Genomic DNA, 16,327 nt, shown 5'->3' on the forward strand with positions numbered 1-16,327 from the left:
GCTTACACAGATGTTAAACTCGACAAAGTTGGCTAAACATAACGGAAATGCTAGAACAGGTCCTTCAAAGTAAAAAGGGTCTGAGGCTAGCCCCTCTATGGCAATCACTGAGAAGTCATGCCAACTGGCAATTGCAGTCGCTCATGTTGCCTTTACTGATAATTGTGCTTTTTAAATACTTTATCGCCTTATTAATGTGATATGTTCCCATAAATGTTCCCAACATAAACAGGTACATAAACAGTCACCCCGGCCTTACATTACATGAATGACGTTTAAATGATTTATGTGACATGAACTATGAGTGAAACAGCATCAGTAATTTTGTCATTTGCTACTCCCCGTCCCCGTCATCGTTTTAGGAAGGTACTCCTTAAGTGTATCGCCAATCAAATTTATTTTGAAAGGTTTGACCGGAATCACAGTGCTCACTATGGGTAGTTTGACAGTGGTCTTGAGTTTTTCCCTCTGGCTGTAAAAGTTTTCCTGACGCGGAGATGGAAACATGGCGCGGTGGGCGTCACGTGACGTAACATCAACGAAACCAGTGATTCCCACAGGGAAACAAAACTTTACAAGAAACTCTAACTGTGGAATAATAACTGGAATGTTATAAGGTTATTCGAAACTTTTCCACGTAAAGGAACTACTATTGGCTATTTACACACAGCCTTTTGATCCAACATATTCGTTTTATTCACTTGAATGATGAACTATTGCATTTGGTGAAAATAACTGTTCAGGTTTTTTACCAAGGTAAAAGTAGCAATATTACAATACAAAAAAAATTCTAATAGGAGTAAAAGTCCTACATTCAAAATCTTACTTAAGTATAAGTAAAGGATTTGGCTATTACCAGTAATATTTTATTAAAACATCAAAAATGTACTATATCAATATTTCACTATATAATATTTTATTGGACTATTATTACTGATATATGTATAAGCAGCATTCAAATGCTGTAACAGGTAACTACTTTCTACACTGTTAGGCAGTTGAATCTATAACTGATCATGTGTTTTATGTAAATGATTATTCTGCAAAGTAACTAGTAAATATGATCAGATACAGTCCATGTAAATATTAATATATATATTACAATATTTCCCATGTGGCAAACGTTGCAGCTATTTATCATTTTGTTAGGGCACACTGTCTATAACATACCCCCGCAAATGATTTGATGAATTTGGGAAACCTCAAGGTGCAGTAAGCCATGAAATATGCATGTACTGTATGTCTTCTAGTTTCATTGCAAAACTAGTACTAAAGTCTATCCTTTGCCATGTTTTTGGAGTACAAAAAATAAAAATGAATTAACTAAATTTTAGATGAAACTATAATACATACATACTTCACGGCTTGTACCACAAATTTTCACATCATAAAAAATTCATTTCATTTCCATTATTTTAGAATGAATGTATACATTTCGTAAAACATTTCACTCAATAATAATAAACTTTATTTATATAGCAACTTTAAATATGACACGCAAACAAAAACAAAACAGAGCAGACCACTTGATAGTTAAAATGTTATTATACAATACACAGAGGGAAGTAACATTGTAAAATAATAATAAAAAATAGCAGTTACAATATAAATTACCATAATACAGTAATAATAACAGCAATTATCATGACCATAAACCCTTTTCGCCACCTCTTGTCTCAAGTTTCATTTTATTATACCGAGTGATGTGTTGGCCTGAAAAGCAACAACTTTTCCAGTAACTGAAGAGACTGAATAATAGATTAAGGCCCATTGGAAAGAGGCTTTGGGGATGCAGAGATGTTGATCGTCCATTGTAAGCCCTTATCCATCCCCCTCCCTCTTCTCAGTTGTCAGAGCTCTTTTGTGGATGCTTCCTCGCACAGTTCAAAGAAGAAGCTCAAGTTTACAAATTAGTGCTCTCAAACACCTATCAAGTGACAGCATATTTATTTAGTGGCGAGTATGGAGGGAGAAAGGGGGACAGGAATGCTCACAGATTGTTCACTGACATGTTGACATAGATTGAGTAAAATAAGGAAATCTGAGGTATAAAGACACCAGTAGACAACTGCCCTATATGCACATAATTATCTACTGCAGTTAGTCACAGACCTGCTACACATGTAATACATGTTTACATTTAATGTGTTTGTGAACACCCCAGTGCAAAAGACCTATTTTGAATAGCAACAGGTCGAGAACTACACTTCTTGGATGCGCGTGACCGCTGCAAAACAACTTTTGAATACCACTTTAGAAGAGTTACAGCTGTGAAGCTTTTCCTGTGGAAGATGCAGATGACTGGGTATCCATGAGTCCAAGGCATCGCCCTGCTGTGAAATTATAGTGGTTAGAGTGTGTAGGCCTTCAATGAGCCAGCTTTGGACTACAGCCCATAGACTACAAGGGTGACTTAGAGTGCCCTCTTCTGCCCCAAAGGTGCAACTACTCCTAAACGAAAGACCATATTTACCCGGAGGACTTTACTAAACAAATACAGCGTAAAACGACATATATTCATACTTTGACTGTATGAGCCAATCAGGAAGTGGGCTTGTACTTTAAAATATATCTAAACAGTCAATTTTGTATTACACTAAATAGCCTATCTACCTCTCAGATTATTCAGCAATTTTGTTTTTACCATCAATAGGCTAGGCTACTACCTTCTTGCCAATCTTGACCAATTAACGTTGAAAACTCAAATTAATTGTACAAAACGTTGTATTTACAGTAAATGAAAATAGACTAAGAGCTAAGAAAAACTGAGAAGTGTTATAAAGAAGTGCAGTTTAGGTGAATTCGTTGTATCACAGTAAATAATGAATACTTACAATATCACAACAGAGGAGCTGTCTTTTTCATTAATATTTTCACTTTTGTCACGTTACCACTACTTTTGGAAACTAATGTAGGTTACTTTTCTCCTATCTACAATTACTACCTCAGATCTGCAATATAGTGCCTTCGATGCAAGTCGCGTTGCAATTTCCTTATTTCCTGTCCTCGACATTAATTGGCATGTAGGCTACTGCTTATGACGCCACTCAGGACTCGTCTTCTTCGGAAAGGTTCCTAGTAGGTAATTTCCTGATGACATAAACAACACTAAAAGTTTATACCAGGAGTGGGGTTCGAACCCACGCGGACATATGTCCATTGGATCTTAAGTCCAACGCCTTAACCACTCGGCCATCCTGGTGTATACAGCGCTTTTTGCTGTATTTCTTATAGAAAACCACATCGCCGTCAACAAAGGTTGCGGCTGAATGAGTTTCGTGTTAAATCTTCAAATGACTACGGGGATGGCAATGCACACCATTGTTACATAGTACCACATCAACGATGCATCATGAGTAGAACTATGTTACTATAGCGCAGTGTTATTAGCAGCTAGCAGTTAACGTTAACTTGTGGAGTGGCAGACCTGAGCGAACTTGCAAATGTCACGCTTGTTGACAACTATTAACAGCTAACGTTACAGAGAGGCACTTCACAGAGACATTTTTTAGCATAATTTGGGCTTGTGTGCTTCACCAACTAGCTAGCTACTCGGAGAAAATCGGAGAAGGTACTGGCAATCTGCTCACATTCAGTGCGTCACCGTGCTTCGGTCCAGCTCCGCCCACATCCAGTACGTCAACCGTGCTGCGTTCCTAGCAAGTGGGAATTTCGGATGTTTCTCATTATGGCGCATACAATGACGTCACCATTCAGCGCGCTACTGATTTAGATCAAAACCACTGACAACCATGACAAAGGTTACCCATTTTTCGGTAATTGTTAGTCTGCATGTATGCGTAGATGACCATTGCATTTGTATTGGGTCGGTTTGTTTGTGCAATTTGAAAAAATTGTTTTCGTTTTGAAGGGCGATTGGAATACAATCAATTTGACTATTATATTATATTTGACTTTCTATACTTAACTTTCTTCGTTAAGCAGTGAGACGCCAGGGGCACTGACCAAGCTCAAAATGTTAAGTTGAGTTGGGAGTATGCACTTGTGCACTTCTTTAATTATGAAGGGAGAGGATAGACTGAAGATAGGACTCTGAGTTTTCATATGGTAGCCTATATTTACCAGAATATGGCCTATGCGTTACATACACTTATAATACTAATACCTGGATTGATATGACATTCATTCAGAGGCCCAACTCCAGCACTGATCAAAGTGCATTATGCCGTTCATCTTTTTCCAAGCCCTATAATCCTGAACCACTTCACGAGGTCAGAATGTATCTTACTCCCCGTAGTGTGTACGTTGCAAAATGTACGATCCAACTGCACTTTGCATATTCAGCGTATCAAAAAAAAAAGTCTCTATGGTAAAATCAACATAATCTTGCACAGGGTGACCGACTACTTTACTACATGCGGGTTGGAATCCTCATTACGCGCCAAAAAGCGCATCATCACGAGCAGCGTCCTTGACAACCAGCTGTGCATCCGAGTGCACTGGTGTTTATTTTTAGAAGCTTTCGGCTGCTGCGTGCTACTCTCGTTCGCCCCATACACTAGTCTGCGTTTAACACATTGCCCATCCACACCGCCTGACGAGCAATTCACCTCAAAACCATGAGGCTGCAAGATACGCAGCAAAACGGCAATCAACAAGCCACATATGTGAGGTGAGGTGATCTATTTACAATGCTTTATTTATGGAGATATTGCTATTAGGTTGGGCTTTCATGAAGAAAACACAAAATTCTAACGTTAACGTTAGCTAGTGACCTGCTTGTATTTCTTTTTTTCAAATGTTCCTTTTCTATTTCTCTTTAAATAGGCTATTATTATTATGTTCTTCTTCCTATCACGGGGGTCTGCCTTCCCTAGCATGAAACATCACCAAACTTTGCACATAGTTCCAGTCCAATGCTAAACTTCCTTAAATTTGTGGGCTAATAGTCCTGATGGTGACGCTACAGCAACCGTCTTTGAAAATTATTATTTAATCATAATTAGTCGTGCGTGCCAGCACTTTGCAATAATGCAATCCCTACTCAGGCACTGTGTGGATCAGAAACTTAGGTTTCAAGGTTTAATAATAATTGTATTTCTCATTTGTTTTCTTCTTAATATATCATTTTCAATGGAATTATCTAAAAAATGTTGGGATACGCATACAAAAATGTGTGACTGGGCTTACTCCTGTAGGGGTTTTATGCAGATTCTAAAATTAGATATGCTTAAAAACATTTTAAATGCTTTCTGTCAATATCTGTGAGGGTTTTGTTACATTTTAGCTTTTTTGACTGGTTTCTTTTATACCTTGTCTTAATGCCATTAAATGTCTGATGTGGGTTAACTAAAGCACAATTGTTGAAACTGTAAACTGGCCTTGCCTTCGTGTTCAGGAAGCACTCTGGCTCTCAGACAGTCCAGAAACGGGCCTCCATGACCACAGAGTACCAGGAGATGTTCCTTTCCCCACTCTGCTACAAGGCTATCGTCTCAGCCCCATCACAGAAAGGCCCTTACCATGCACTGAAAGGGACAAGTGCAGATGTGAGGTATGATCTAAAGTGTTTGTCTTATCTCTCTACATACATTTTAGTGAAATACCATAACTTAAAGTGCTCATATTGTGCTTTTTGGCTTTTCCCTTACCTTTATGTTATAAACGTTATATATCTTTTTTGTGCATGTTATAGGTTTACAAAGTAAAAAAGCCCAAAGTCCACCCCAAAGGGAATTACCATCTCCAACAGAAAACACTGTTCACAAACTGCTCCAAACAGCTCTGTTGTAGTCCAGTCTTTACTTCGGTGACAAACGTGCGTCACTTTGTAACACATTTCATAATGCTCGCCAATGTGCTAGCATGGCACGCCCTCATACTCTGCTTCTGACTGGCTAGTCTTCCTTACCTAGCTACTGCGCATGTGCACCTCCCAACAAAGATGGAATAGAAGTGTGATGCCTGACTTGGTAGCTAAAACAGAGAGCTCAACACACAGGGTGAAAAGATGAGCTGCAGCAATGTGCAATACAAAAATATGGTGTTTTCTGAAAATTAAACCATGTAAACCTATTCTGGTACAACCTCTAAATACAATTATGAACCTGAAGATGAGCATAATATGAGCACTTTAAAGGTGTAATCTCGAATATTGTCATTTAAATAAATGAAATCTAATTTTCGATGTTGGAAGTGTTTTGAAAGGAAAAAAGTTGTAAAGTAAAAAAATCTCACATCATTAACATGTGTTTCAGATCATACTATTTGGTCCAAAAAAGGATCCCAAAGGCCCCACAGCCATCTTTGCCACCCGTAGGCCACCGGAGCAGCAACCCTCTATACAATCCTACACACTTTGTCGCAAACCAAATGGCATCCCAGTTGGAGGACAACACATCAGTTCACCAAAGTAAACAATTTGAAGGTTAGTATAGTCGTACATCGCAGAAATAATAAACAACAAATATACACTTCCTGTTTCAAATCCACTCTCACTGTCTCTTGTTTTCAGATGATTTCCGAGCGTGGAAAGCAAACAAGTGCAGCTCCCAGAAAACTTCTGTTCAAGTTGCAGCTATCTCTAAACCAGTCCCAAAGGTGCAAGAATCACAACCTTTTGAAAAAGTCACCAGCTACACAACTGATTATGTCACCCATCAATTGCCCCCCAGGAGGCGCAGGGAGAAGCCTGTGTATCAAACCAAAGGTCTTCCCTTAGAGCCGGCTGTGTCCTTGAAGCCAAAGGTGGCTTGGAACCCAAACCAAGAAGCTTCTGACGAAGCCAATGAATTCTTTCAGCAATTCAAGACCTGGTCCCTTGAAAACCAGTTCCACAGCCAAGGCAAAATGTCTGAAATTAAATAAATAAAAAAGCCCTGACATTATGTAATGGCAGCTTTTTTTATACTATTAAGCACCTCACTGATACTAGACAGCTACATGGGGTCTATCACAACAATTAATGGTGTGTGTAGAATATATTTGCAATTGAAAACTCTGCTAGCGAGTGACTTTGCAGAGCCCGCAAAACCATAATTTGTGTTTGCCTTATCATCTTGGGTGAATGCTATATCTAAACTACAGTAACTTGCAGTAACATGCACATTGTTCCGGTTATAAAAAAAAAAATTTCCTCTGACCCAAACTTGATCAAAAGCACAACTGTGTTATAAATACCGAACAATAAATACTGCAATAATCAAATCATGATTATTGTCGATACATGGTTTTGGATTAAAACAAAAGTGAAGATAGGACACTTTGAATAACACACTTAGTAATCATTGTGGGGAGATATTATGCTGCTGAGTCAGTGATTCCTGTATTGCAACTGGCATTGTAAGCGTATCCTGTAAGTAAAGATTCACATATTTATATGGATGATGTACTTTATTATATAAGATAGAAGACAACTCCCATGGTCCCACGCAACTTCATGACGTCATCAAAAGTCCATGTTTACATCATAGACTTTACCCCTAGCAGCAGAAAATTACATATTGCACGTTCAACTGTAAACTTCTCTCTTGCACACATCCACAATTGGATTATTTTTGATCCAAATAATAAAATTATATTTTACTTTAGATTACATTTTAGACAGCTGATAACTCCAAACCTTGTGGCATAAACATTATGGACAGCTAAAAATAAATGTTATGCAATGTGTGTAAATCACAGTAAACGCTTGAAGAAGCTTCTTACATGTATATAGAGAAATACAGTGCTATACTCTTCAGGGCAAAGCCGTTTCTCTTACACTTTCTGCAGCGGCTAGGCTGCTCACGAATACAAAAAAGCGTGAACACATTACACCTGTCCTAGCCTCCTTGCACTGGCTTCCAGTCCAGTCTAGGATACAATTTAAAATACTGTTGATGGTTTTTAAAACTCTTCACACCCTGGCCCCCAGCTACATAGCTGATATCATTCATCTTCACGTAGCCCCCAGGTCCCTCAGATCCTCTAGCCAAGGCCTCCTCCATGTCCCACGGTCCCGGCTTAAGCAAAAAGGTGACAGAGCCTTTTCTGTTGCTGGCCCTCAGCTGTGGAATCGACTGCCACCTGACATCGGAAGTGCCCCTTCAATTGTAATATTCAAAGCCAGGCTCAAAACTCATCTTTTTACATTGGCCTTCCCAGCATCTTAATTGTCTTATCCTGCTATGTTTGTAATTAAGTGTTGGTCTTTCAATGTACTTTTTAGCCTAAATCACTGATTTGTACGTGTGTTTTATTTTTATTTTATCACCCTGCGGCTAATGCGCTATGTACAGCACTTTGGTCAGCGCGAGCTGTTTTTAAATGTGCTATAGAAATAAACTTTACTTACTTACTTACTTACTTACTTCTGCTCATGAGGGTGCTTGTAAAGGTGGCATTTACTGTGAATTCAACACATTGCATAACATTTCTTTGTAGCTGTCCATAACGGTTTTTACACAGGTAAATGTTTATTTCATTTTTTAAAATCATACATAAAATTGCATTAAGTCAAAGTAAGCCCTAAAAAGTTTGGTTGTGTCTCCAACAGGGTAGACAGGGACAACATTGCTGAAAAGGATTCTTCCTCTTGTACTGTAGGGCCTTCTTGATGTCAACATTGATTTTCTCAACACATTCCTGAGTGCCACACACATTAGACTCAATGTTATCAAGCATGGATCCCTGCTCCTCCACCATCACGGCCATGTGCAGGAACAGTTCATGGACCTGCTTCAGCCTGACCTCCAGCTCCACCAGCTCCTTGTGTCTGCCCTTGATCTCACACATCGCCCAGCGGGACGAGCTTCCACCTGGGGTCTGCAGGCTCTGGGACAGCTCAGCCCATCCCTCACCACCTTTGTCCACCATCAAATCCAGCTGGACATCGGTGATTTCAGTACCCATTATGGAGGCCTGTCTCTGGATCCTCCTCCGACATGAATTTCTCTGCATCTCCTCTGCCTCATTGTAGTCACTCATGGCAGCATGGAAGGCACGGGTCAGTGTGTCACACTGAGTTCGGGCAATGCGACTAACAGCCGAGTTGGGACCTTCTTTTACCTCTAACCTGCTGCTCTCTTTACCCAGGCCCTGAAGACGGACGTGCAGAGCCTCCCCACGTTGCTGGATCCCCCTGGCGATGGAGTCAGAGTCCTTTTTGAGTAGGGTGAGACGCCGCACAGAGGTGCTAAAGCGTTCGTTATGTGTGCTCAGACGCTTCACCTGTAAGTGGAGCAAGGAGATCTCCATGCGTATGGAGTGGGCCTCCCTCAGGATGTTGTCAATAGGTGAGGAGTCCTCAAACACCACTGCCTGTTGGGGCTCCTTGTCTACATCATAGTCTGCTCCAAAAAACTCTGGCTCGCAGTCCTGCTCCTCCTTAATGGTCTGCAGCCTCTCCAGCATGTCCCGCATTCTGCCTGAGAGACCAGTGCAAAACAATGTGTTGGTTATTGTGCTCATATCTAGTCTAGCTTTTGGTCTGATGTAGTGTTGAAACAATTCCAGGTTTTTAAGACATTCAAATAGATACAATTTATAATGCAAAATTAGTATCACGTGTGTTCTACAAGTTGGATTGTAGGTCCCTTTTTAATGGTATAACCCTCCTCATAGTGATGAAATGCAGTGTTTTCCTAATATATTATAAAAAGGTTGTCATTTTCCCTTCAAGGTCCAAAAGGTTTTTTAGTACATTACACATTAAACCTACAAGTTCAGACTTTAGTTGACTTAATAGAATAAATGAGTACGAATTTATACAGATTTATATTATTTATTGTATACACACATTCTTATTAATTTTTCATCTAAAGTGAAAACTTCCCATGTTCCATTGTAAATAAGCTAATGTTAAAAAGAAAACCTTTGGAAGAGCCAGAATGTAAAATGGTTACCTAATGTACTGCACCTTTTGTGTGCACAATACTATGTGAATCTACTTGCAGTAATACTAATACTATGTAAAATGATAAATGTGAAATGAATGTTTTTCCAAAAAGAAGAAATCTAGGGTTCCCTATAAAAAATTAAAAAAGATTGACATTACACATTGAGTACCGTGATAACAGCACGTACAGGGTCATAGGTAATTTACCCAGGCAAACTACACAACCCATCCAAAGCTAACATGTCATTATTATACAACTACTGCAACAATGACTGGTCAGTTTATCTGCAGTAGGTGTTCTTTCTGTGGTGAACAACAATGAGAGCAGTCACAGCTCAAAGCATTTTCTTTCAAACCAGGAACAAGGAAGACATTACCTTTGAAAGTAGAGTTAGGGCAGAAAATTGTGTTGCACAATATATGTTTAAGTAGTTCTTCAGTACATTCATTTTGTCAACCACATGCTGCACAAAACTTAAAAAATGGTGGTGCTTGCCTAAATTTCTGCCACGGATTCTTTCATTCAGTCTCAGTCTGTACACAGAATATCCATTTCCTTATACCATATTTGTGAAACAAAATCATTAAACTATTTTAGAAGCTATCTCAATGTATGAAAAAAAAAAAATTCTTCTTGATGGCCTGCCTTTCTGCACTAATTAAGTCCAATTATCCACTTGTCTCCAGGTGCTTCTGCTACACATATTCCATAAGAAAATATAATTCAACTATCAATTCAAAGTGTCTTACCTCTTGTGACTGGCTCCCACTAAATTAGAAAGCAAGTAAATCCCTTCAATGTGTCTCACACTGATTTATTTGGTCCAAGGTGGATGTGAAACGCATCTTTTTATTCTGTTGAAGGAAGTCTGCTTAGTGTTGTTTAGCACGTGTGTCACTGCCGCCCCTTTCAGGTGACAGACATATGATGGGCCTTCCCACTACTGCAACACTCCTTAAAGAAAGATGCATTTTTTTGGCTGCTTCCTGAAGACTTTAGAAAGCAGTGTTGATTAAGTAAGACAACATTCCTGTCAAATAATGCATCCAGGACAAGTGAAATCTGACTTAAATACCTAACAGTGCACCACAGCATTAATGCAGCACAAGCTGCCATATATTTGTTAAGTGATAACTCTGGATGATTCAGAAGGCCCAGGACTGGACAGAGAACCTGGAACAGGGGTGGATTAATGCACAGGTTTACCTAGGGGCCCCACATATCCAAGGGCCCCGGATTGGCCAGACTATTTCCAATTATATACATTTACTTCAGAAGGAAAAAAAGACCTTGACCCCTATTGGCCCATAAGAAACAAAAAATATGAAGCAGATAATTGGTTAGAAGTGACCATAAGATTCATAAGGTTCATTTGGTTTTTAAACAATACATCACTGCTACTGGACAGCAAGGTGGCAAAAAATGAAATATGACAGCGGAGCGCAAAAATGAAAACCACAATGGCTGAAAGAAACCAAGATCTACTAAAGAAAGTCCCTAAATTGACAACAAAGCAGGGGGTCATGTGCTTTTGTAGATGTTGTACCTGTTGGTTTAGAATACTAAATGCTGTTACCAGCTTGCAGATGCAATGTGAATGCCTTTTTCCTGTAGCATTGCTGCTTATAGTAAAAGCTATCTCAGTGTAAAGGCTATGCCAGTGTATCCCAACTATGTGTGTGTGGGCTATTTAATATTCCTAGCACGCAAGCATGGCATTAAATACCTTCTGGTAAAGCATGATGAGTGAGAGGAGGGCACACACAAAGAGTAGCCTAGGGGCCCATGACAGCCCTAATCCACCCCTTGCAGGGATTATAGGTATTGTGTCAATATTGAGCTGTTGCGACCCAACATCTTTAGCAGCGCCCCTTGTGTGTCTGAGTGATTGAAAACTTGAATTAAGAAAATGTGTTAATGTATACTAAACGCTACATCTCAACAGGTCTTTATGTTCATATGATGTAAATTTCATGAACAAACAAGAATGAAGACAGACTCGCGCTGATTTTAATATAACTGTTTATGTAACATACATGACACCACAGAAGAAAGGTATTATCGTCCATATATTCATAAAAATAGCAGTGAAAAGTAACAGATTAGGGTACATCACAAAACACGATTTGTGTGATCCCTGCATAACATTAAGACTGTCAATAAATCCTATTTAAACTCCCATCACTCCTCAGTTACTGGGGTCCTCAAAAGAGATGGCAAATATGAGAACAACGTGAATATCATAATGTTTCTTTGGGCTTCACTATTAGGGCTGTTTACTACATCAGGAACCATCGTGGCCGACAGCATGCCTGAAAATTGCATTTTTTGTTTAGGTTTTTCAATGACAAAACATGAACACCAATAAATACCATTTGCTTCAGTTCTGCATTACACCTGAGTCATGGGGGAATTAATTCAGATTTGAGATTCCAGTTTCAAACCTTTCATACAAATATAACAGACATCAATTGTAAAATATTTTACCCAAGCATTTTTGTCTCTCAATCTAGACAAAACAGTTTTAACTTCCTCTTCAAACCTTTGTTTTACATCCTGGAAATTGTATAATTATCTATAGCTCCACAGGCCATGTTGATAAAGACTTTGTGACAATAAGAATGTTGCACTAATGAAACATACAATAACGGTTTTAAAATGTCCTTGTCTTTGTCTGGAGACAGCACAACGCATATTTTGCTATCCCGCTGCCAATCTCTGTACTGTACAGTCATTAGTCTACACATGGGAAACAGCTGCAGAACATCTTTTTAAAGGGGTTGTTCTTGTCGTGACGTTTGGCTCTGTTAAGTTTGACGAGGGCCTCCTGTATGCCTTCATCGGTTTTCTGCACGTTGGTTTGGATGGTGTTCAGCATGGGGCCTTGCTCCTCCACCAGCAGGGCAATATCCAGGAAAATCTCATGGATGCCGTTGATACGGGTCTCCAGATCAACCAACTCTTGGTGACGTTTCTCAATCTGGGACAGAGCTGATCGAGCCGTTTTACCTTCAGCCATTATGTTGTCGTTAAAGATGTTCCACTGACCTTTCTCAATCATCTCCTCCACCTCCTCTCCGGTCACCTCACGTCCCACTATCTCCATTTGCCTCTGGATCTGGGCTTTACAGTTCTCCCGATGGCTCATCTCAGCCTCGTTATAGTCAAACATGGTATCGCGGAAACCATTGCTGAGGCAAGCATATTGGGTTCTGGCAATACGTGTGACGGCACAATTGGAGCCATATTCTTCTTCTAGCTTGTGAGCTTCGCCGTCCATGTCCCGCAGTCGTGCCAGCACACCCTCAGCCCGAGCCTTTATATCAGCACCAATAGCGTTGGAGTCCCTTTTGATAGTGCTCATGGTGGTGACACCCATCATGCGAGAGTTCTGCTCACGAAGCCTTTTAATCTCCACACGGATGAGCTGGATCTCTCTGTGGATATCCTGCGACTGGGAAAAGACATCCTCCAGAGCTGGGCTGTTGTCCTCGAACACCACTGCCTCATGGGGCAACTCCATCTCCAGGTCAATGTTGCTGAAGGTGTCGGAGACAGTGGACTCTGCATACTCCATCTGCTCCACATGGCTGTTGGAAACTTCCTGCAGGTTGCTCAGTCTGTCCCTCATGGTTGGTCTTGAGAACAAGTCAAGGTTACCGATGTCAAGAAGATTTCCTCTGTCTGGTTGTCTTTCCTCTTTTAACACACATTGGTAAAGATGACTCAGTAAAGATCGCTGAATGAACTGAAAGGGCAAACAAAAACAACAAATCTTAAGATTCACAGCACATGGAATTGAACTTTTTTCACCATAGATGGCTGAACATCATGTAAAAATGGGACACAGATTATATTCAAGGTCCAAACAGAAAACACAAGTTCAAACACAACCAGTGTCTCATTTAAGCTGGCATGCATGTTTAAACGCCTTTTTCTTCTTCCTTCAGTTGTCACCCACCCAGCACTGGCTTAACAGGTTCTCCAGAGAATAATCAAAAGGTGTTGCTCCTCACCAAACTAGTTCTTGTAACTTGTGATGTGTCTGACGTCTTTATCCAGAAACTCATTTTGACTTTGAATCTAACTGGAGTATCAGACTAAGTAGATACAGGAACATCTTGGATCTCCAGTTTGAGCAATTTAAAATGAAAAACTAAATTACCTCAAACTAAAAATATATGTATTTCCAATGTGAAATAATGAGGCTGGTGACAGCATTAGAGGGCATTTCAAAAGGCTATTAGATCAAAAGTTCCCATAGTTCAGTAACTCTTTCAGCTAGGAATAATATTATTTATTGTAGACTATTACAATGCTCCTGGGGAACACTACTCATGGTTAAAATATTATCAAAGTAAATGGCAAGGCTATGTTGTGGGTACATACAGTTAAGACTGTATATGGTACATTTATGTTACAAATGGTAAACTATATAAAATCTGCAGTATGTGCATTTATTTTTTAGAAGAAGGCACAAATGTATGTTGTTTTTTCAGATACAGCTTCATCAGGTCTCACTTGTAAATGAGATATTGATCTCAATAGGATTTCCTCACTAAATAAAGTTTTCATATATAATACAATACTGAGCATTTATTACCACATAAATCCCAGGCACATTTTATGATAGACCACAACACACACCGGGTAACCTACGGTCCTATATTAATAATTTCCAACAATATCGGCCACAATCCACTCTCTCAATTTCATGCAGGATTAGAAGATCTAACGAAAGCTTCTTACCTGTTGTGTTCTGATTTCCACAGATATCAAACGTTGTCCTTTAACGTAAGGTGACCATGGTGCCACAGCACCATCCTACTGTTATGAAGTCGACTGCTCCGGCTTTGAGCAGGAACAAATGTAGGGCCCTACATGCGTAATGCAGCTATCTTTGGAGCCAAACAGGTATTCAACTGTGCTTTTGTTGGATTGCGCCACGCCATGCGACTGTTCTGATGTGACTTCAGGAATGAAGTCCGGTAGGTTTGGCCCAGTGACGCTGCATCCCCGGATAGGACGAGATGTTAGCAGCTGGTGTGTATAAAGCATGAAGTGAGTGCCAATGTCCACTTGTAGCAAGCTGAATAAATGTTAATGGGGGGGCAGGACAGGTGTTTTTGACGGGAATCTCTAAAGATGTATGACTCTGGCGAGTCGACACCTGTTAATCACCAATCACCGCGGAAGGATTTCTTTGTGAGTTAGCAGACGGTCCTGATGGGGCTGGTATAGAGCATAGAGCCAAGCACATGTGATTTAATGTCAACATTTTCCCATCCACGCCCAAATTACAAGCACTCACTTGTTCGTGCACGCACGCACACACACACACACACACACACACACACACACACACACACACACACACACACACACACACACACACACTTATGAGGTTTTACCAACCCCATTGTCCAATTAAGGGAGATTTGAAATTAACTGACATTTGCTTAGATGTTAGCATAAATTTGTATTTTCCATCATTTAACAAAATGGTTGTAGGTGGCAAGTCAGGGGCCAAACAGAGAGGCACCTTTCAAATGATGGTTCATTAGGATACTTGCAGCAGGATGTTGTGTATTAGCCCTGTAGCCGCAGCAAAATCAGTAGGCTATATATAAGTATGAGTATACAGTGGGGAATAACTTTTGTTGTCTTTTCATATAAATGTAGCAAGTCTTTAATTCTTGGGGATGCCTTGTTTTAACATTTAAATATTTGATGAACTTTTTAAAAACATGTTGCAGTAAAGTCATTATTAGAGGGTGCCTGGTCAATCACCTTCTATTGATTCCAATGTGACTGATTTATTGCCTTAGTTTTTTAATGTTGTGTGCATCCATTGAACTGTAAGTACATTAAGTCACATACTAATGTGATTTTATGGTTATTCACCCCATTTTAGGTAGGCTAATTCTTACTCCTTTTCATTTCGGCTACTGGTGGTCAGTTGAGTGTCTGCAGTATTCCACCTGTAGAGCCTATACTTAATGTTACTACATTCAATGCACCTCTCTTCTGTCATATGTCATTTGTAAACTTGTTGTATTGCTGTATTCAAATGTAGTCTGTACGTATGGTTTAAGATAATGGTTAATATTTGTTGTATTCATTGTGGTCTCATAGTTTTACCTTGTGGCAGTGCTATACATAGCGGTGCATGTCATTCAGTTCTTTATAATGACTGGGTTCAATGGTTTCTATTGTTTTCTTTATTTATTTAATTCCTCCCTTTTTGGGTATTTTAGCTGCACTGTTTCCAAGAGTTTTTCGGTGGTTCCAGCTGAGCTGAGATAAAAGGTGTGTTATTTCTCATGCACATGCACAGATTCTCTCTATTATATGCACCCATCATCTTTTGAGTACAGGTCATAGTTTGTGAACTACTTGGCCTGAACTGACATCCTCCCATCTTTCTGTGTCAATATAGCACGTGAATGCGCGTGCTCCTAACCTCCCTTCTTCTGGGGCTGCTGCAT

General features: G+C 39.8%; 3 protein-coding genes and 1 non-coding gene across 6 annotated transcripts; 1 reads left to right on the forward strand and 3 right to left on the reverse strand.

The window, feature by feature from the left end:
• Positions 1 to 3,119: 3,119 nt before the first annotated feature.
• Positions 3,120 to 3,202, reverse strand: trnal-uaa. The gene has a single exon. It is a non-coding gene; the product is annotated as a tRNA-Leu (tRNA).
• Positions 3,203 to 3,735: 533 nt separating this feature from the next.
• LOC120547338 lies at positions 3,736 to 6,843 on the forward strand. The gene is made up of 4 exons (XM_039782910.1): positions 3,736 to 4,633; positions 5,360 to 5,515; positions 6,219 to 6,388; positions 6,476 to 6,843. The coding sequence occupies exons 1-4, from the start codon at positions 4,581 to 4,583 to the stop codon at positions 6,826 to 6,828; spliced, it is 732 nt and encodes a 243-aa protein (XP_039638844.1). The 5' UTR covers positions 3,736 to 4,580; the 3' UTR covers positions 6,829 to 6,843.
• A 1,549-nt stretch (positions 6,844 to 8,392) lies between these two features.
• LOC120547337 (syntaxin-11-like) lies at positions 8,393 to 10,760 on the reverse strand. 3 transcript variants are annotated; one of them, XM_039782906.1, is made up of 2 exons: positions 10,589 to 10,760; positions 8,393 to 9,368 (listed from the first exon to the last, which is right to left on the reverse strand). In XM_039782906.1, the coding sequence occupies exon 2, from the start codon at positions 9,361 to 9,363 to the stop codon at positions 8,470 to 8,472; it is 894 nt and encodes a 297-aa protein (XP_039638840.1). In that variant the 5' UTR covers positions 9,364 to 9,368; positions 10,589 to 10,760; the 3' UTR covers positions 8,393 to 8,469. The 3 variants fall into 3 exon arrangements, with proteins under 3 accessions (XP_039638840.1, XP_039638841.1, XP_039638842.1); XM_039782907.1 differs by lacking the exon at positions 10,589 to 10,760 and adding an exon at positions 10,335 to 10,461; XM_039782908.1 differs by lacking the exon at positions 10,589 to 10,760 and adding an exon at positions 10,216 to 10,328.
• A 1,084-nt stretch (positions 10,761 to 11,844) lies between these two features.
• Positions 11,845 to 14,992, reverse strand: LOC120546146 (syntaxin-11-like). Its single transcript, XM_039780893.1, has 2 exons — positions 14,589 to 14,992; positions 11,845 to 13,587 (listed from the first exon to the last, which is right to left on the reverse strand). The coding sequence occupies exon 2, from the start codon at positions 13,468 to 13,470 to the stop codon at positions 12,574 to 12,576; it is 897 nt and encodes a 298-aa protein (XP_039636827.1). The 5' UTR covers positions 13,471 to 13,587; positions 14,589 to 14,992; the 3' UTR covers positions 11,845 to 12,573.
• Between the last annotated feature and the right edge of the window lie 1,335 nt (positions 14,993 to 16,327).

This window comes from Perca fluviatilis, chromosome 18 (assembly GCF_010015445.1).
Source record: "Perca fluviatilis chromosome 18, GENO_Pfluv_1.0, whole genome shotgun sequence".
Lineage (NCBI taxonomy): Eukaryota > Metazoa > Chordata > Actinopteri > Perciformes > Percidae > Perca > Perca fluviatilis.

Bases quoted from the DNA above. Each gene is read 5' to 3' on its own strand.
- LOC120547338 (XM_039782910.1), top strand. From the start codon at position 4,581: ATGAGGCTGCAAGATACGCAGCAAAACGGCAATCAACAAGCCACATAT. The intron at 5,516-6,218 runs GTATGATCTAAA...CATGTGTTTCAG, and splicing joins GGGACAAGTGCAGATGTGAG to ATCATACTATTTGGTCCAAA. The intron at 6,389-6,475 runs GTTAGTATAGTC...TCTTGTTTTCAG, and splicing joins CCAAAGTAAACAATTTGAAG to ATGATTTCCGAGCGTGGAAA.
- LOC120547337 (XM_039782906.1), bottom strand. From the start codon at position 9,363: ATGCGGGACATGCTGGAGAGGCTGCAGACCATTAAGGAGGAGCAGGAC.
- LOC120546146 (XM_039780893.1), bottom strand. From the start codon at position 13,470: ATGAGGGACAGACTGAGCAACCTGCAGGAAGTTTCCAACAGCCATGTG.